General features: G+C 39.1%; 1 protein-coding gene across 1 annotated transcript in view; it reads left to right on the top strand.

Moving 5' to 3' along the window:
- The window catches only part of plpp4 (phospholipid phosphatase 4), a 104,467-nt gene extending 85,494 nt beyond the window's left edge, over positions 1-18,973 (top strand). The window contains exons 6-7 of the mRNA XM_088351320.1: positions 8,861-9,031; positions 16,099-18,973. Coding sequence (XP_088207446.1) covers positions 8,861-9,031; positions 16,099-16,307 — 380 coding nt within the window. The 3' untranslated portion in view covers positions 16,308-18,973. The remainder of the gene's footprint in view (positions 1-8,860; positions 9,032-16,098) is intronic.
- Positions 18,974-20,949: the final 1,976 nt, after the last annotated feature.

Genomic DNA, 20,949 nt, shown 5'->3' with positions numbered 1-20,949 from the left:
TTATGGCTCACAGTGTCAAAGGCAGCACTAAGGTCCAGCAGCAGCAAGAGTGATTTAGCACCGGAGTCCATTGCCAGTAGAAGATCATTGGTTACCTTTATTAGTGCTGTCTCAGTAGAGTGGTTTGCCCTGAATCATAATTGCATAGATTCAAAAAAATTGTTCTCGGATATAAAATTATTCAGCTGATGTGCCACAACTTTTTAAAGTACTTTAGAAAGAAACTGTAGGTTTGACACTGGTCTGTAATTACATAAGCTGTCTGGATCTAGGTGAGGTTGTTTCAGTGTAGGTTTAAAAACAGCGGACTTAAAAGTTGCCGGAACTAACCCTGAGGAGAGTGATATGTTTACACTTTTTAGAACTGAAAGTCCAAGGACCCCAAAAAGACCTTTAATCAGTGAACCCGGAAGCCTGTCAAACAGGCAGGTAGTCGGTTTGGCCGTATTCACCACCATTTTTAGACCTATTCTAACCTGGTCATCCTGGAAGGGGAATTACCACTTGTGAGGCCACTTCTGAAGGTTTGTTTTTTCCTCCCGCTGAGGTTTTGAGTTTTTCCTTGCACGCATGTTGCTTTAAGATCAGGCGATAGTGTATTTGTAATCCTGTGCAGTCCTTCGAGACATTTTTTTGATTAAGTGCTATACAAATAATTGTGACTTGACTTGACATGATTATCAAGTGACAGATCACTAAATCGGGAAAAAAAATCCCTGGACAGCCACCATGTCGCGCATCTATAATTTTCAGACCTTTAATATGTTATGTATTAACATGGTCTTTAGAAATCTCTTCCCATATGTGTTGAATCTTCTTACTAAAGAAAACCATAAAGTCATGGGCTGAATGGGTATTGAATGAAGTATGGTGTCATATCTTAAGGCTTGAATCCCCTCTTGAGTCTTTTTTGTCTTGGCGATCATCCTGCTTGAGCTGTTTGATTGATTTCTGCAGGAGAAACGTTTTCCTCTTTCAATGAGTTATTTACCATTTGAGATGCTCCACAACAGGGTTGCACATTACTTTAAAAAAGACAAGAGCTTATATGAGAATTGTTCCCTTTGAGCAGATTCTGGATTTCCTCTCTAATTGCTCTATGTAAATCATATTTCTGTTCTGAGGGACCAAAATATTTATACTGTAGACTGCACACAGGTTCATGTTGTGCAATCCCATAATCTGTGTAGATTGCCAACGCCTGCAGCCACTTAAAAACTGTTCTGACCCTGAACTCATGTGCTTCTGGGGTTTCTTGGTTCTCTTGACATCCAAAAATCTATCAAATCGCATATTAAAAGTTACATTTTTATGAACAGTTGTATATTTTTATTGAGTCTGGAAGAAGTATTAAAATTGAAATTCATTCAGTGGTGTTAACAAAGGAATAGCTACTTTTGACCTGATAATCAATTGCAACAAGTTGCTGGCCATCACTATGACATTGACAAGGTCAAAGCAACTATAAAAAACACACTGACCTCAAGACACACAGCGCTATAAGCGGTCTATATGATTTTTTAAAATCTTGAGAGCTAATCATATCTACATATCTAATGGTTTGAAATACTAGTGGCATGAGACGTTAAGGACATTTCCAGGTTCTGCAAAAGGTTAATCCTGTCATAGAGAGTCTTATAGTAATCTAATTTCAAAAAATGTCTTTAAAGGTGCTGTACAGAATTTGAAAATGTGTTTCTATCTGCCGCCATCTCCTGGCTTAAAGTAGCTGTCCATAAATTTAAAATATTCTATTTGCTGCCGCCATCTTTTGGCTAAAATCATCATTGCAGCCTCGGTCAAGCTGCTTCTATGGAGCGTACACAAGTGTGTCGCTATTAGACACGCGCAAATAAGCTCTTCTTTTTTCATCTTTTTGGGGGTTTGGGTTGGCATTTGTAATAGTCAATTTCTTACTTTCACCATTTTCATCATAGAATAAAAAAAAAACCTCTCCTAACACCCCCCTTGCCCCCTTGGCTTCTTTACTCGAGCCTAATGCGCTCCATGATATAAGTAAGATAAAATAAGATGGATGGATGGTTGGTTGGTTGGATCCCTTAACCACTAGGGTCGTAGGGGCACCATTTCCTGTCGTGTGTCTCGGGCAAGTACAGTCTGGTGGCCCCCATCCCACTCCAAGCAAACTTGTGGCATTGTGAAAAGAATTCATTTAGCTATTTTTAACACATAATTAATAGAGGAAATATTTAATTTCAAACTTTTTAAGGACACCTCAATCTACACACTCCACTTTGTGTGTATACACATTGCATTATTTTCATCTGGTATTCTCTATTTTGCGGTTTCTTTTCCAAATGATCATATTCCATTTTCAACAATGTACAGACAGTTGGCGTCAAAGGTCTTCTTGTTTGTGTTTCATCTGATCTTGTTGCCTCGCAGTGTTATCTGTTTTTCATCAGTCTTCAGTTGAAGCAGCTTTTTGAATAACGGGTCTATCTGCAATCTGTGTTTGGGAAGCATTGCTTTTACAAAAAAGTTGGAAAATCACATTAAATGAGAAATTGAAAACGCATTACGCTTTGTGGTTTGGTTCTTGAAGTTTGTTTATTATGTTGCACATAATTGAATGCGTAATGAGTGGTCATTCTTGTCCACTTAATCCTCTTTTGCTTCTTTATTAGTTAAAACGTAGCCCTATAAACGTTGTAATCAATATTGTGTACATGTGTTTGTTCATCTATGTGACATTTATCTTTCCTGTTTAGCTCCACTAAGCAGTTTTTAAGTGACCATGCTTTATCTCTAGTGTTAAAACTCCGCAGACCTTACCTCCACAGCTTTTTGGTATTCCCATTCATTCACACAGTAGCACTTTCAACTCTTACATTGTGAATAAAACATGGGAAGCTTACAATATGAAGGTCGACTTCAACCCCTATTCAATGTCTCATACCGAACAGCGACTGAACATTCACAACTTTTACTGGAGGTGTTGTCGCTCATCCATGTTACGAAAATCCGACTTGCTTCAAATGACTATAGTTGAGATTTTATATATTCTTCTTCTTCTGTTCTCATCTATTTCTAAATTCATGCACCCGTTTCCTCGACTTTATTTTATCAATAGTGTTTCAAGCTTGTCCCAGCTAACTGTTTAGCATGTATTTGATGCTAATATGCATTGGCTCAACAATTAACATCTTTCCAGTGACGTGCAGTCAGGACATATTAAATTGTTATATCTATTTAGTGGTATTATGACTAACATTAATAGAATTAGTATGTAACGTATTACCGTACTGAGTGTCTTCAGATGCAAAGTAAGGCACGCAATTCTCTTGCATTATGGCAGAGGGCGATAGTGAGACCAAGGAGCAGAATAAGTTGTAGCATTAGTAAGCTAACAGTAGGCCAAGCCACCCAATAACTCCTTTCTTATTAAATGGGCATTTGTTCATAATTGAGAATTAATATCTATTGATGCTTTCATTGAAAAGTCAAATCATTTTTATTTGTATAGCCCTTAGTCACAAAGAGTCTCAAATGGCTTCACAGGTTATTACACAGACTATTTTTTCAGACTATTTTTACACCATCCCCTGATCTGGAACCAACATGAGGGCAAGGAAAAACTCCCATAAACCTCAACATGAGAAAAAGGAAGAAACCTTGAGAAGGGACCGCACATGTGGTATCCCCCCTTCCAGGATTACCAGACAGCAAAGGATGTTGCAATCACAAATAATACACAGATATTGTCCACGAAAAGTATAGGTTATTCATATGCTATAGAGTAGAAGTGAGTTTTAAGCTTAGATTTAAACATTTCCACTGAAGTTGCAGATCGGATAGCAGGGGGAAGAGCATTCCACAGCACCGGTGCCCGGATGGAGAATGCTCTCGAACCAGCGGAACACTTCTTGGCTCTTGGGATCACCAGAAGACCGGCGCTCTCAGAACGAAGGCTTCGGACCGGAACATAGGGGGGAATCAGATCTGAAAGATATGAGGGAGCAAGTCCATGTATGATTTTGTTTAATACTAAGGGAACCTTGAAATCACATCTTAAGGCTAACAGGGAGCTAATGCAGGTTAGCCAAAATCGGGGTGATCGGACTTTTTTGTCCTAGTTAAAAGCCTCGCTGCGGCATTTTGTACCAGCTGAAGACTCTTGATTCTGGACTTCGGGAGACCGGAGAGTAGTGCATTACAGTAATCGAGACGGGAGGTAACAAACGCGTGAATTATAATCTCGCATCCGACTTAGACATTATTGGACGAATTTTAGCAATGTTACGAAGATGGAAGAAAGTGGTTCTAGTAATTTTCTTCACATGTGTTTAAAAGGACAGATAGGGGTCAAATATGTCACCTAAATTTGTAACTGAGTCACTCTGTGTGATGTGACATGTGTCAATGTTCACAGTAGGTTTTGAGAATAAGTTGCGGCATTTAGATGGACCAATAACTAACATTTCGGTCTTTTCAGAGTTAAGACGCAAGAAATTGAGTGACATCCACTCTTTTATCTCAGTGAGGCAGGCCTCCATATTTTCACAATTTAGTGTGGCAGATTCCTCCAACGGAAGATACAGTTCAGTGTCATCTGCGTAGCAGTGGAAACTGATATTATACTTGTGAATAATATCACCTAATGGAAGCATGTAAATGCTGAAAAGAAGGGGGCCAAGCACTGAACCCTGCAGAACACCACAGGTAACACTAAAGGGCTCAGATGTCAATTCGCCATATTTAACACAGTGCGTCTGAGAGGTAGGATCGGAACCATGAGAGGACGGTTCCAGAGAGACGAATCCATTTTTCCAACCGTTCCAAGATAAGATATTGTGGTCCACTGTGTCAAAAGCAGCACTAAGGTCCAGCAGTAGCAAAAGTGATGAAGCGCCAGAGTCCATTGCCAGTAGGAGGTCATTGGTTACCTTAATCAGAGCTGTCTCAGTAGAGTGGTTAGCCCTGAATCCTGATTGCATTGATTCAAAAAAATCATTCAGCTGCTGTGCCACTACTTTTTCAAGTACTTTAGAAAGAAACGGTAGGTTGGACACAGGTCTATAGTTACATAAGCTTTCTGGATCAAGGTTGGGTCGTTTCAGTGTGGGTTTAATAACAGCGGACTTAAAAGCTGCTGGAACTACACCCGAGGAGAGTGATATCTTTATAATATTTAGAACAAGGACGCCAAAAAGACTTTTAATAAAAGAACCTGGAAGCGGATCGGACTGGCAAGTCGTCGGTTTGGCCGTATTCTCACCTGTTTAAGATTATCGAGTGACAGTTCACCATGTCGTGCATCTATAGATTTCAGCCCTTTAGTATGTGTTTTATTAATACTGTCTTTAGCAATTTCTTCCTGTATGCATTGAATCTTCTTAGTAAAGAAGACCATTAAGTCATGGGCTGAATGGGTGGAACTATCTGGGATAGTCTGTTGCCTTGTTAGCGATGCTACTGTGTCGAAAAGGACTTTGGGATTGTTCTTTTGTGACGCAATCACCTTCGAAAGGTAGGCTGATTTTGCAGAGGCAAGGGCCGCTTTAAACTTTAACAACCTGTCACACCAGGTTTGATGGAAAACCTCAAGCTTGGTAGCGTGCCATTTTCTTTCAGATTTCCTGCATTCTTGTTGAAGGGATCTAGTTTCATCAGTAAACCAAAGCGTGCGTCTTTTAGGTCGTGATTTAAGCCGTATGGGCGCTACTGAATCAAGGACACAAGCAAGGGTAGCATTAAACTCATTCATGAGTGAGTCGATAGAGCCTTTGTATGAAGGAAAGGACGCAACTGCTCCTGAAAGATGATCGGAGAGCTCAGAAACTGTGCCAGTGCTTATATTGCGTCCGCTAAATCCTTGAGCTTTTTTAGTACCACATTTAGCTTGCACCTCGAATGTAACTAAATAATGATCTGAGATAACGGTAGTACATGGTAACACCGTCATGTTTGAGATTAAAACTCCTCGAGTCAGAACCAAATCTAGCGTGTTTCCATCTTTATGAGTTGGCAAATCAACCAGTTGATTAAAACCAAATGCATCAATTAGAGACCGAAACGCAACAGTAAGTGAACTGAGTGGGGAGTTCATATGAATGTTAAAGTCCCCCATAATTATAATTTTGTCTGCATAGGTTACTAGTTTAGACAAAAGTTCAGCAAATTCATCCAAGAAAGCTGTGTATGGCCCTGGTGCGCGATAAATAGTTACTACATAAATTGACAATAGAGAGGACCGCATAACAAGAGCCTTGAACGCCTTGTAATTATTAGAGGTACGAGGAGTAAATTAGAGCGGTTTTTCAGAAATTAGCGCGACACCGCCACCCTTCTTCAAAGGGCGGGCTACATGGCTGCTCACGTAGTCTTGAGGAGAAGCCTCATTTAACGGTAAAAACTCATCCGGTCTCAACCAAGTTTCACAGAGACCAATCAAGTTAAGTTTGTAATCGCGAATAATAGTATCAACAAGTAAAGCTTTAGGAGAAAGCGATCTAATATTTAAAAGACCAAATTTTTGCTTTGCTGAATCATTTAACTTAGCTGAAGTCTTTGTAGTCTTTGTAGAGATCGTCACCAGATGTCGCCGCTCGGGTGCGTTGGGTTTCAGGCGTCGGTTGACCAGCAAGATCGATAAAGAAATAATGGTTCAATTAGACACATCTTCGTGTCCTTCTTGCTCTTTCGACTTCACACGCTTCCCTGCACGACAACCTGCTTTCTGTCTTTACGGCGCCTCCGGCGTAAGTGGGGTTGCCGACCACGGAGATGCCGGAGCCCTATGTAGCTCGTTCGGGATATCATAGGTGGTATAAAAAACTGCCGAAAAGTCTAAATTTAGACGCCCACCCAAGTTCCTCCCGACTATAAGTCTTATTGGCCACGCTTGTGTCTAAAAAAGAAAGCAAAAAGGATAAGAGATTGGTAGTAAATAGAAGGTTAGCTGGAGAGCAACTAGCCGCAACGTCCATACGCGCCGCCATGTTGGATCCAATCCAAAAGGAACATCATGTAACGTATTACTGCGCTGAGCATCTACAGATGCAGAGTGAGGCACACAATTCTCTTGCCTCATGGCAGAGAGTAATAGTGAGATTAAGGATTCTTATGTGGCGCACACCTCAGCCCTTAACAATAGAATCAGTGATAGTATTAACAGGCTAACAGTCAAGCCGTCCAGTAATTTTTTTCTAGTTGCGTGGACTTTTTCCATCATGGAGGATTCAATTTCTATTGATTTTCTTATTCAAAGGGAGCAGCGCATAGACAATAAAACCTATTTTCCATGCTACAGTTTATATATTGCTGTCTCAGTGTTCATTTTACCTCTGAAAAGTGATGGGTCCCGGGGACTCGCATGCTCAAAAATCTATGGGTCCCAACAGAGATCTATGGGTACCCAAAGTTTTGTGTTATCGAGGTTGAAATTGTAAATCGGCGACAAATATATGATATTAATCTATGTATCCATTCAGTTTTAATCAGTTTATTGGTAATACAAATCAGTTATCACTTCAAGATTCCTCAGTTCACAACAATATTGTACATTATTCAAAATAATATTGCTGAAATAGTTATATTAATCAATATTTTCATTCAGTTTTAATCATCACAGTTAATTGGTAATATAAAGCACGTTATCACTTCAGATTTTCCAGTTCATATATTCTTCGTGGTTTGCTGTGCCGCCACAGTTGTAATGCCATCTCAAGGTCCAATCCATTATCATCCTCCTCATAGCGTAACCAGGAATATAAGTTAGTCCATTTTGGCAGAAAAGTCATTTTCTTGCTAGGAGTATTTTTTTGTTTATTTCTTTCATCGAATCCTTGCCTTCACGATCTTCCAAAGAATTTCTCCGCGTTTTTTTTCGTGCCGGAATTATTGCCGTTGTTATCACTTTTTGCATTAAGTTTTGACATATCACTGACACTGAAGAAATTACCAATTTTGTGTTGATTTTCACCTTCCCTCGACGACAACCACCACAACAATGACGTCATCTCGAAGCAACGAGATCTCGTTTGCCGAGATCGGCGTGCAGACGAAAACTCGAACCGCGAGACCAAAACAACAATGGCGGATCTGCCTGACGAAAAGTTTGGAGTGCGGTAAATCTTTGTTTGAAAAAAAATGTAATCGGGTAATAATGACAATTTTGTGTCAAAAAAGTTGCGTTCCGGGGACGCACGTTGACTTGACACTATGCACACCCAGCAAAAATTATGCGTCTAGGACGCAGAGACGCGGGCAGACGAGAACACTGCTGTCTTGCTTGGCTACTCTATGTCACGAACCAGGACAGGAAACAGGAATGAGAACCAAATCGCGAAACGTTACTCACAGTTCATTCAGGAGAGGAGGAATGCGCACACACTCGATCCGGGGATCGATGGTCACAAAAGTGGATTGAAATCCCAACTAAAGAGTGGTCAAAATCAAACAGATGGGGCTGAAAATAAGACAGGATCAAACACAGAAAAATTCACAGGTTTTGGCATATCACACAGAGTCTAGCAGGAGTTTCGCAGATGCTCTGACACCAGGCAACCCGCAAGACCGCGTTTAAATTGTCCGGCAGCAATCTGTCAACGCGTTTCAGCTGGTGTCAGTGGGCGGGGCCAATTGGGCGCCGTGGCAACAGTGACATAACCTGGCACCACACGGCGGGGACCAATTGGGCGCCATGGCAACCATGACACTCTAATGATGAATAAAATGTAGGTTAATTTACTTGTGAATCTCGCTGTGACACGAACTTCACCACATGTCACTGCATTTTTTATACATCTTGTCTTGCCACAATATTGACATTTTGCGATGGATAATTTGGAGCCAAGCAGTGGAATTTACCTCTTTGTCCCTGTTGTGTCTTAATTAGTTGCATTCTCTGGACTTGGATTCACTTCCTTCTACCTGGCGGGGAAGCTGCAGTGCTTTACTGAACAGGGTCGAGGGCGCAGCTGGCGCCTTTGTGCTATGGTGCTGCCCCTCTACAGCGCAATGATGATTGCATTGTCCCGGACCTGCGACTACAAGCACCACTGGCAAGGTCAGCCCAAAAGCTACAGTACACCACTTTATCATCTTTGTTGATCATTGTGTTTAATTAGTTAGATTTTGTTCACAAACAGTGGCACGCATTATGTACATTCCGGACTAGAAGCCGCACCCAAAAACCACAAATGAGCCAGAAATTTGAACGTGCTTAAATAATGCTTACCAGTATATTATCATATTTGTGCAATTATTGATTAGTTGCTAATTATAGCTGACCATAATTACATACCAATGGTGGCAACTGGGATCGAACACAGATACCGTTAGTAAGGATGGAATCCTAACCCCCAGGCAAGAAAGATGACTTAGGAAAAGACAATAAGTCTTAAGTCAATATCACACTATTTTTAGTCACCTTCCCTGATACAAATGTTAGAGAAATGAGAAAACAGAAAGTTTTTTTCACTTTTTCTAAACTCAAACTCAAACAAACATTGTTACACTCGTGCGGCCTTTGTTCATTTATATCTTTCAGAACGGCTAAAATTCTTCCCACAATGCCTTTCTTTACATTCAGTTAAGAATCTCTGTGACTTTGCGAGTCGGCGATACACTGCTGTATTTTATTGGTCCGCCACCTTTTCTGCATCTACGAAGCAGTTTAATGACTGACAATATTCCCGCGGCCTTGCCCAATAATAACATCAACAACGTGGTTGCGTGACTAAAAATATAGTGTGATGATGTCATAAAATGAAATGTCATTTCCTGTGTCGTCTGTTTCTTCAGTAGTCAAGATCTACCTGCACCATCTGGGTTTCAATTCACGTTCCATCCAATTTTTGGAATCGTGATCAGGGATATATTTCGACTGATCAATCAATGCTTTTATATGATACTTAGAAAGAAACAAAAAGGGTTATTGAGAAGAAAAGGGGTATTGAGCTCTGCAGGGTTAATTTTTGTGCAATCCTAACCATTAAAATAGTTTTAGCAATTTATATATAAAAACAATCTTACAACAGTCTCATATTTGGGACTGAGCCTTATAATCTGGTGCGCCTTATAATGCAGAAACTTTGGTAATACAACTGAGAGCTTGCATTTGGTAATGAAGCCCTAAAATCAATCTTGAATCTAGCTCTGAAAAATGCATAGAAACAAACAAGAAATGCTCCCCAAGATGATGCACTGCAGTGCAGGAATTTAAACAAAATGAGCGAGGACCAAAATCTTGCAAACAGCTTTTTCATATTGACATGAGTACACACATTTTTAACAGAGCAGCATGGATAATTGCCTCAGAGTGAGAATGGATTTGATTTAGCACATCTGTAAAAACATCCATTAGCAGGGTCTTGTAAGACGGGAAGATTACCTTCCTAATGGATGGGAGAGAAATTGATGAATTTTAAAAATCCAGGCTTTTTGACATTATTGTTAGGTAGCATTTATCAATCTTGTGTTGAATAAAAAAAAAATTATGGCATCTTGGAAGTCAGGGTTTTATTTTTTTTTCATTAACAATCAGGGAAACACTAATGTAAAACCAACGTTCCCAACCTTTGTAAAGCAGAGGGACATATTTTAGATTGGGGAAAAACAGAGAGAAACCCATAAAGAGCATCTCAACTTTCAAATATGCTAGAACTGTACATTTTATTGTACAGTACTTAATATGGTCTTATTGGCACTAATTCTGAGTCATGCCTTCATACATACACTTTTTAATCAACAACCAATTTTGTTGGTGACTCACCAAATGAATTACCAATTGCCTTTTTTAATAAATGAGCGATGCTGTTTTTATCTACCTCCCACATAATATCACGCTTGTTTCTCACACTTTGTGCTGTAGCTCTTATACAGCCGTTTAATGTATTTTGCTTTAACAGTTAGCATTAGTGCTAAGTATTGACTATAAAAGTCCCTGTTAGGTTCATGTATTGTTTTTGCCATTACCTACTTTTATTATTGACACACTGTGAAGAGCAACCCAAAATGTTGAAAGAGCCATATTGGAGTAAAAAAAGGATAAAGTTCATATAAGGAAACACATACTGCATATACTGCATAAACTGTTTGTATCTATATTTAGTGAAAATTGAGAAGAATGTTTGAGTCATGTTTGTCCATTAAAAAAACGCTTTTGAAAACACGCCAGGGAGGCACTAGGGACCGCCAAAGAGCCGCATGCAGCTCCAGTGATGCATGTTGCTGACCCCCAGACTAGACAGAAGATTTAGGGTACAGTTTAGCAAAAATGAATAAAATAGTATTGATCATGTTTCTCAATTAAATTTTTAAAATATATTATTTATTTTAAGAATTGTGCTAAATGGAACACTGAAAATATATTTTTTTTAATTAAAAAAAATTCAAGTAAAAAAATCTAAACAATATTTACGAAATAGCAAAATAATCACCCAAAATACTTGTCATTTGGCTGAGCAATTTTCTTATTCTAAGCTCGTTGTTTTAAAGTTGTAATTTTCTTTTTAATTTCAAATAATCCTTGGAATAAATAAAGACATCTTGTTCTGTTGGCAGATAATTTCGCTCATTTTAAATATTATTTCCAATATGCAAGTGATTCGGCATCATTGCTAAAATGCCAAAAATGTATACAGGATATATATTTTTTCCAAGATATTTAAAGTTAATATGAAGAAGAACATATACCACTAATTTCATAGTTCCTTCTTGAATTAGTACAATATTCGAAATAATTTATTAGTTAAAACTAATATTTCTACGCGGAAGAAAATCTAAGTATCGCCAATTTTGAGAGCATATTGAGACACATCATTAAAGTTATCGACTAACACAGGGGTCAACTAAATTGGTTGGAGGTCCAATGTCCTTATCAGTCCAGATCACTAGGGTCCTGACATGAAAAACACAACTGCAATGATATGTTACTGACTCTGGCATAAGGATCGCCAAAATTTAACAGCAAAATAGAGCTCAAATACAGGTAAATAATGTTGATTTTTAAAATTAATCTCAAAATACATTCGTTTACAAACAATGATACCTCGACCATAATATGTTTGGGATCAGCGTTCGACCCTGAATTGTTCGAGTACACTATCATTTCGAAGTAATGCTTTCTAAAATACCCAAAATACTCTAAATATGACTAAAATATGGTTGTATTGTGAGTATCCCCCGTGTAACCCGACTACAGTGGAACCTCGGTTCTCGACCATAATCCGTTCCAGAACCCTGTTCGAAAACCTATTTGTTCGATCACCAAAATCATTTTTCCCATTGAAAATAATGTAAATCGTTTTAATCCGTTCCAACACCCTGAATGTTTACCTTGAATGTTTAACGTAAACATAAAGCTAACCCAGGCTAATCGTACGTTCGCGTTATGGTAATCTTCCGTACGAAAGATTCCCCTTACATGAATGTGTAAAAATACCGAATACCGAAGCAAGTATTTCTCGAAATTTGTTGTCGGACACTGATTTGATCAAACTGAGAGGCGTTCAAAAACCGACGTTCCACTGTATATTGTACTTTTTGTTCGCATATTTCATCATCATCACAGGTTATCCTGTTACTGGTGTTGGTTAGAGCATGATTCACCTGGTTTTAAAATTCCGCTTAATGTTAGCCCGTTTAAAATACTCCAAATAGTTTGCGAAAGTTTAATGAATGCATTTGACTCAGTTCGCTTATCGTACGCTTGCTTTCCAAAATGTTTTTTTCTGGCTTAATTCAAACTCGTTTGAGTTCTTAGGAGGGGCCAGCTTGCATAGAACCCCCTCCTCGAGAATAGGTGTCTTTGCGTGTTCCTGTTCGACAAACTGCCAGAAGAAAATTCAATGTATATTTCTTTCAGCGGTTTTTGGTAAATATATATTCAAGTCCACAGAAAAGGGCCTCAAGGTGCAGTACTAGACTGCGGTCTACCAGTTGTGGACCCCTGGCCTAACCTAAAGTAATCCATGCATTAGCCATTTCAGTATGAAACCCTAATTATTCTTCTTACGCAATGTGGAAATGAGCCTCATAAATTGTGCATAAATATAAAAGATTGTTATTATTCAAATAAAAATTGTGTATGGAACAGATGGCTTGTTACACATTTAACAGCCGAAGAAGACACCCCTTCTAAAAACTGCCACTTTGAGCACCATCATTATTTATTCGTTCGAAAATGTTGTCTACTTCGTCTCCCGGCAAAGTGTAGGCATACGCAGCAATACTGTTGCGCATAAAACCTGAGGGCTTCGACCTGCTCTCAGTGTAAACACAAGCTGGGAAACACCATTAGCCTGGCAGCCGTGGCGTGCTTGATAAATACTTATTGTTCCTTCTCTCCTTCGCACGTCTATGTGAGCTCAGTGGTTCTAGGCTTCGCAGTGTTTTCCAATCAATTGTCAGTGTGAGGCCAACAGGATAGGATGATGGCCCTATTGATAGCATGAAATTTTGGACTGTTAAATGTATTAGACGGGAGTCAATAAAACATTCATAAAGCAAGCTCATGCATTATATAGGTCCTGAGTAGAGGGAATTGGCGACATATTTCATTTCAGCCAGGATGAGAGTGAAACAAACAGTTTAATAAAACCGAAGAGCATCTACCATTTGTATAGCCTGGAAGTGTCTCCCTCAAAATGTGTATTTAGTGCCAGAAGGCTACGGCCCATTTTATACTCCCAAAGCTTGCATGATAGGATTTGGATGGATAGTTACAATATGTTGCGAAAGCCTTTTTAATGCCACCTGAGAGCAATGCAGTTTATTTGGTTTGCATTTCAGTTACTTTCCATTCAATTTGAAAGAATATGCAAACAGAGGCAGCGCCACATATTGTATTCTGCCAAATTAACTGTTGCTTTTGACTGGCTTAAATTTGGATTACCATATTTAATTGAGTGTATAACACACGCACACCTAATTTTAAAAAAAAAATGGAATAAAATGTTTAAAACTAAGCATTTTGACAAATTTTGAGGCAAGGTGACCAGTTGTTAGGGGAGTGTGAGCCCCGTTTTGTGCCATGGTATACCCCAGCAGCAGTGATGTTTTGTGTAAATTTTAAGTCCCACACACGGGAGTTCAATACAATTCACCTGAGCATACGCTCTTGTTCTCTGCCTCATTATTACTATTACAGCTCATACACACAAACACCTGGGTGTGATGTTGAATATACTGTTACCATACCCATGAATGTAATGTAAAGTACACTGTTCTTTTTGCTTGGGTGGAGTTTTTACTGATGAAAGACAACAAAGGCAGGACTTCTCTGGGAAACCGTTAGCAACAGCATGAGCTGACGTTTAGATGTGTTCCGGGGTAATGCGGTTTTCTTGTACAAATGAAACACGTGTCTCTTGATCTTTTAACATGGTGACAGAACAAACGCACTCAATAGAGGGAACTAGCAGCTGCAGAAAGACCAAAAAGTGACGCGGTAAACTGTGGCAGGTAGCGGCTGCCCGTCCTTATTTATTTTAGATCATCCACGCAAATGATTTAGATCTTGTTACTAAAATGGAACGTAAGTAAATTATGGGTTGAGATTCAATATTTGCAATTTTGGTCACCGATATCTTCGACTGATAAATCCTTCTTCAAATTCAGTAAGCTCCTGTGATACATCCTAGCGTGTCATACCAGCCCTCGTATATTACACCCACCCAAACTTTGACTTCATTTTTAGGTTAAAAAAATTGTTTTCATACTCGAATAAATACGGTAACGATGGGTATGTTACTTGCAGGGAATAGTCTGATTGAGATCAGGTTTTTCGACAATTCCAAATAATCTGTTTGCATAATTAATTCACCTCTTAAACTGTACATGGTGTTTGAGACTATCAGTGACCGAGACAATAGGGATTGAGCTCGAAATTGGCAAAACGAGATCTGTCTTTAAAAAAAAAATACAAATATGTATCCCATGAAAAAATGGTTGTACAGACGCAGCCACTTACGAATGAGTTGAATTTGTCCGTAAGTTGCTTCAGTGCAATATTTTGTATGTTTATGGTTTGTATAAGTAGTCTGTATTGTTTTGTACTAAAAAATGAACATTTCATAAACTGATATGCTCTATAAAGATTAATAAAGTTGAGTGTAACCTACTTTTGGAAGATAAGCTTCAAGAGGTCCTCCGCCGGGTTATAGAGTGGCCAAAAAAAAGCAATCCAACCATTTTCTCAACCGCATCAAGCTTTCTTATTCCACTTTCGTTTCAAACGAAACAGCTCGCCTCTTCTTTACACTTTTGACCATTGAATGGATGCCGGAAAGAAGCACTACAGTAATGTCCTGTACTCTGAAAAATGTACACACAATACAAAATCAAATTTACAACAATGTCCGGAAATTTTTCGACATCCAGTAAAAAATATTCGTATCTACCGTTTTAAGCAAGTCGAATGGTCGTAAGTAGGGGAGCGTCTGTTCGCTGTATACGATGTGAAATGATCTAAACATTTTAAAAATAGGGGAAAAGCATGTAATTTAACAGGTAAACTAACTCTGTGACTCATATTTGAAACAGCGCGTACTTCGGCACCAAAGAGCACACTTGATTTGAGAAACAGAGCCCCAAGTAAACCGAGACTGCACTTCGGCGTTGCACTTCGGCACCACGCGTACTTCAGTCGAAGCTCGCGTCGAAGTGCAGCTTTGGGTTTAGTTCAGGCTCGGTCTCTCGAATCTAGTTAATCGAACGGGCTCGGGCTGGTTCAGGCTTTTATATCTGCGGGCCAGGCTGGATTTTTTTAGGCTCGATCTTATCTAAAAAAAAATTTGTGATCAGAAATATGTGTTTTATCACTATTTAGAGTACACTTCTATGCTTTTGGAAGGATGAGAGTGGACCAACTACTTTTTAGTTTATTCATTTTGGGAAATTACACAAGCAATTCGAGCTACGAGCATGATCCTAGGATAATTTACGCTTGTAAGAAGAGATACTACTGTATAAAACCAACACAAGCATCTTTATTGGACTATTAGTAGTCCCAATAACAATGTTAATCATTTACATGACCTTCTTATCAACTGACAATATGACTATTCCCTGCACATCAACCTACAGAATTGCTACAACGTAAACAATAAATGCCCTTCTGTGACTGTCCAGATGCCTTTGTTGGAGGAGTGATCGGCCTATTGTTCGCCTACATCAGCTATCGCCAGCACTACCCTCCTTTTCTGCACACGGACTGTCACCTTGCTTATGCCAGCCTGGCTACCATCCGGCACGCTTCCCCGCATCTTCAGGAGGATCATCAGCCAACTGACAATGCTACCAGCCTCCCCCTGGAGGGATTGACTGAAGCGCCACTATGACTAGTGGCCCCCTCCGAGACTACCCATAGCACCCCCCGCAAACCAGTAAGCCCGCCTCCACATTCCCTCTGACGACATGCCTTTATTGTACATTCCAGGGGACAGTAAGACATCCTCCTTAATTGTTTTATGTCTCGGTGCTGACAGCTTTCTTTTGTGCGTGTTTTTTTTTTTTTTTTTTTTTTTTGCTTAGCAGCTGTGAAAGTCTTGATGTTGATGAAAAAATATGTGATAGGAACTTCAGAAAAGGACGTTGTCGGGAATACGATCGAGGGCAGGGTGCTGTTATTTCAAGCCCTACAAAACCTTCTCAGCGAGTTATCGTTACTTTACTGGGTTTCTGTAACCAGTAAATTACACTTGTTAATTTAGGGCAGTACCTAAACTTGAGCAGGTTGATCAGTAGTTGAGGGCCTACAAAACCCAGCCTGACCCATACCCAGTTATTAAAGCCAGACCCAGCCCGAGCCCGACCAATTAAAGGGAATTCTAGGACTGACTACAGAGCAAACCCAATATTTCACATTTTCTTTTTGAAGACTGGTTGGGAGGAGAGGTGATTTATGATAATAAATTCAAGCCTGTCTTTTTTATAAGAAATCTAAGTTAAACAAGACAGTATAAACATGTACATCTTTTATATTTGTGTGTCTACAGAGGTTACATTAATCGACATTTTCCCATTATTGACAGATATTTTCAAGAGTTGACGGCCATCCGTCTTTTTGACCAGCTGAAAATTGGGCCTCTAATCACAGCTGCAGTATGTCCTTAAGAATCTAGCACAGCACTTTAAGAGAGAGAGAGAGAGAGGCAGAGAGACAAACAAAAACAATGATGGGTGAATAATTTTTTGAAAAGGCATTGAATGACCCAAACGTAATAAGAAACATTTTAGGTCCGACCGTGCCCGAAATTCGAGTCGGGCTAGGGCATCGCGGCTTCACATCTTACGTCTGGTTTAGAAGATTTTTCTCAAATTTTTGTCTCATTTTCTGAGTTTATTGGTGGAGTGTTTTCTATTATACAAAGTCTAACCGGCCGTTTCTTGTGTTTTCGTAAAGATCATTAAACACCGCTTTGAGGACCGCTTTGATTGTTTTGCACTGAAAAAGAAGAGTAAAAATGTAACACAATGGAAAAACACAACACAAACTATGTTTTGTGGTTTGGTTTGCTTACCATTGCATGCCTGGCTGCTAGCCACCCTTGTTTGAGATTGTGACACCCATGAATTTGAGCTACTAATAGCAACTGTGCCATGACTATAAATTGTTTATAGTGAACTATGTTATCTTCAGTAAATTTTTGTTTCTCCTTTCATTATATTTTTTTGCCATTCATCAACAAAACCAGTCTGCCCTTGGCTTTTGCGTCCCTTTGCCTATTGAAAAGGGGTATAGCTGGTTTCTTCTTGGCTCTTGGGATCAATAGTAGACTAACATTTTCTGAGCAAAGGCTTCAAGCAGAAACATGGGGGGAAATTAAATCAAAAAGATATTAGAGAGCAAGCCCATGCAATCATTTGGTATGATAGCAACAGAACATCAAAATCACATCTTAAACTGAAGCGAGCCAGTTCAGGTCAGCTAAAATCGGGTTAATGTGATCAAATGTTCTTATCGTAGTTAAAAGCCTCGGTGCAGTATTTTTTATCAACTGCAAACTTTTGATGCTTGATGCATTGGTAGACAGGTGAGAGATACATTACAGTAATCGAGACCGGAGGTAACCAACGCGTTAACTATAATCTCAGCATCAGACTGAGACAGCATAGGGTGAACCTTTGCAATGTTGCGAAAATGGGAATACGCTATTTTAGTTGGGAAAATAATAATCACTTATTCAGCGCACCGAAAAACCACATTAATATACTTTAACTTCTATCTGAAAGCTAGATATTGCTTATGACACAGTACGAGTAAAAAAAAAAAGCACATGGTGCATTCATTTCTCAGAATCTAGAAGACCTTTAACACCCACAAACCATTTTTTTTTTTCATTTATCTGTCAAGGATGATACGACAAGCAAGAGTGCTTTTCTCCTATTCCATTTAGGATTGAGAGGACTGGATTTTCAATGTACCTTTTACCCTCAATGTTGCTTTGCAAAATCAAGTAATTCTGACATGACAATTTTGGCAAGGTCACCATAGCAACACTAGAATGAATATAGAACCAATTAAGTTTAAAGGCGAGGAAAGCATCCAAACTATTCATCTCTCTACTGATGAAGATTTTTTAAATTAAATCGCTCACCTTGTTGTTACTGCCTCCCTCCCACATCTTCTCAATCCTCATCCGAGCGTGTCTCATCATCCAACTTTATTTAGGGTTCTTCATTTAACCCGTTCCCAGTGGTTAAACATGGACACAATTGGTTGCTCGGTAATAACTAAAAAGTCATCCGAGACAGACTAGATCGGCTATGTGGAAGTTTGTTTCAGGAAAAAGTCTGAAACGATCCTGCATTAATCCTCATTAGGTGGGGGTCACTGCAACTGCCGCTTAATGAGAGCATCGCTATTACAAGAGCTGAGGCCCCCATGGGGTAGCTGGGAACTGCGAATCAGCATATAGACTTTAAGGCCAGGAATGAATATAAAATCTAGTTTGCTTTTCAAAACCCTAGAACATCTTCGATGAAACCTTAAAGGGACCGTGTGTATTATATTATTACAGATGATAGAAAAAACTTCATTTGGAAAAAAAAACAACAATATTAATTATAAAAAGTGAAAGTGAAAATATCATACAAACATGCCTTTTTTTAAATACTCGTTAGGTCCAGAAATTAGCATTGATTTGACATAACATGAATCTCACCAAAAGGGCGTAAAAATGTTAAAAAGTATGGGCCAAAATAAGAAGTAAAATGATGCTTTTTGGTCACTTTGGATCACTGAAGTTCGTACAGTATTCTTCCTTGTGCTTTTTTTACATTCTTTTTCAGTCACACTACTAAAGTGAAGGACATCTTGATTAATAGTTAACGGGCCCCAAGATGATAGAATTGTTGTAAGAATGCAAACAGCACCTGGATACAATATTTGGCTGTTAAAGGTGTCGAGAAAAATTGTTCAAACCTCACATTATTTATTTGCTGTTAAAAGTGTCAATAAAATTGTTCAAACTCAACATTTGGTTTGGTAAGGTACTTTTGAAGATAAAATCATACAAAAGAACATTCAAACTATAATGAAACTATAATTTCCCTTACACATGCTATTTTAGTATTTAATTTTATCGTTGTAAATCAGTATTAGATGTGAGTACATACAGTAGGGAGAATATCTCCATGAGAATAAAAGAATTTACCTCACACTCTTTGCTTTAGACGTTGCCACCTTAACTGTATTCAATAATTTATGCACCCTTTTAAATAGTTGCTTGCGGGATGTAGGTTGACTCTTACGTCGTTAGAGAATGAATAACATAAGCTATAGTCATGTTTCATGTCAAGTCATTTTTATTTGTGACACCCTTAATCACAAAGAGTCTCAAAGGGCTGCACAGATCACTGATTATTGCAAACCACAGACCATCCCCTGATCGAAAACCTACATGACGGCAAGGAAAAACTCCAAAACCTCAACATGAGGAAAACCTTGAGAAGGGACCACACATGAGGTAGTCCCCCTTCCAGGATAACCAGGCTGCAATGGATGTTGCAATAACATATAATACACAGATATTGTCGACATGAAATTTAGGTCATTCATTAGCTATAGAGTAGAAATGTGTTTTGAGCCCAGATTTAAACATTTCCACTGAGGTTGCAGATCGAATCTCAGATTGCGGAGCATTCCACTGTATCGGGGTCCAAATGGAGAACGCTCTCAAACCTGCGGTTCTCTTCTTGGCTCTTGGGATCACTACTTGACCAGCATTTTCAGAGCGAAGGCTCCAGACCGGAACACACTGGGGAAATAAAATCTGAAAGATATGAGGCAGCAAGTCCATGCATGAGTTTGTATAATACCAACAGAACCATAAAATTACATCTTAAGCTAACAAGGAGCCAATGCAGGTTAGCTAAAATTCGGGGTGATTTTGTCTTAGTTAAAAGCCCCGCTGCAGCATTTTGTCCCAGCTGCAGGCTCTTTATTTTGGACCTCGTGAGTCCGGAGAGTAGTACAATACAGTAATTGAGACAGGCAAAGTAGAGTCTCAGCATCAGACTGGGACAGTTTAGGGCGAATTTTAGCAATGTTGCGAAGATGGAAAAAATCTGTACTAGTAATATTCTTAACGAGTGTTTGGAAGGACAGATAGGGTCGAATGTGACACTCTGGGTGATACTACGTTTGTCAGTGTTCAGAGCAGTGTTTGATAACAAGTCACAGCATTTGGATGGACCAAAAACTAACATTTCGGTCTTTTCAGAGTTAGGCGCAAGAAGTTGAGTGACATCCATTCTTTTATCTCAGTGAGGCAGGCCTCCAAATTTCCACAGTCTAAGTGGGGCCGATTCCTCCATCGTAAGATAAGTCATTTGCATTACATGACCATTCACCTTTCCGAACTGTAACCACTGAGAATGAAGAGCATGGCATTTTATTTTTCATTTTTTATGTTGTTGACCAACACTTCCTTCTCATCCAAGCCTTTAGATGAATATGTGTTTGTGTGTCTGTTTGCG

The sequence above is a fragment of the Urocampus carinirostris genome, chromosome 13 (assembly GCF_059441175.1).
Source record: "Urocampus carinirostris isolate Australia breed hairy pipefish chromosome 13, RoL_Ucar_1.0, whole genome shotgun sequence".
NCBI classification, from domain to species: Eukaryota; Metazoa; Chordata; class Actinopteri; order Syngnathiformes; family Syngnathidae; genus Urocampus; species Urocampus carinirostris.
The sequence above is the reverse complement of the archived record's forward strand: the minus strand, read 5'-3'. Positions and strand labels throughout refer to the sequence as shown.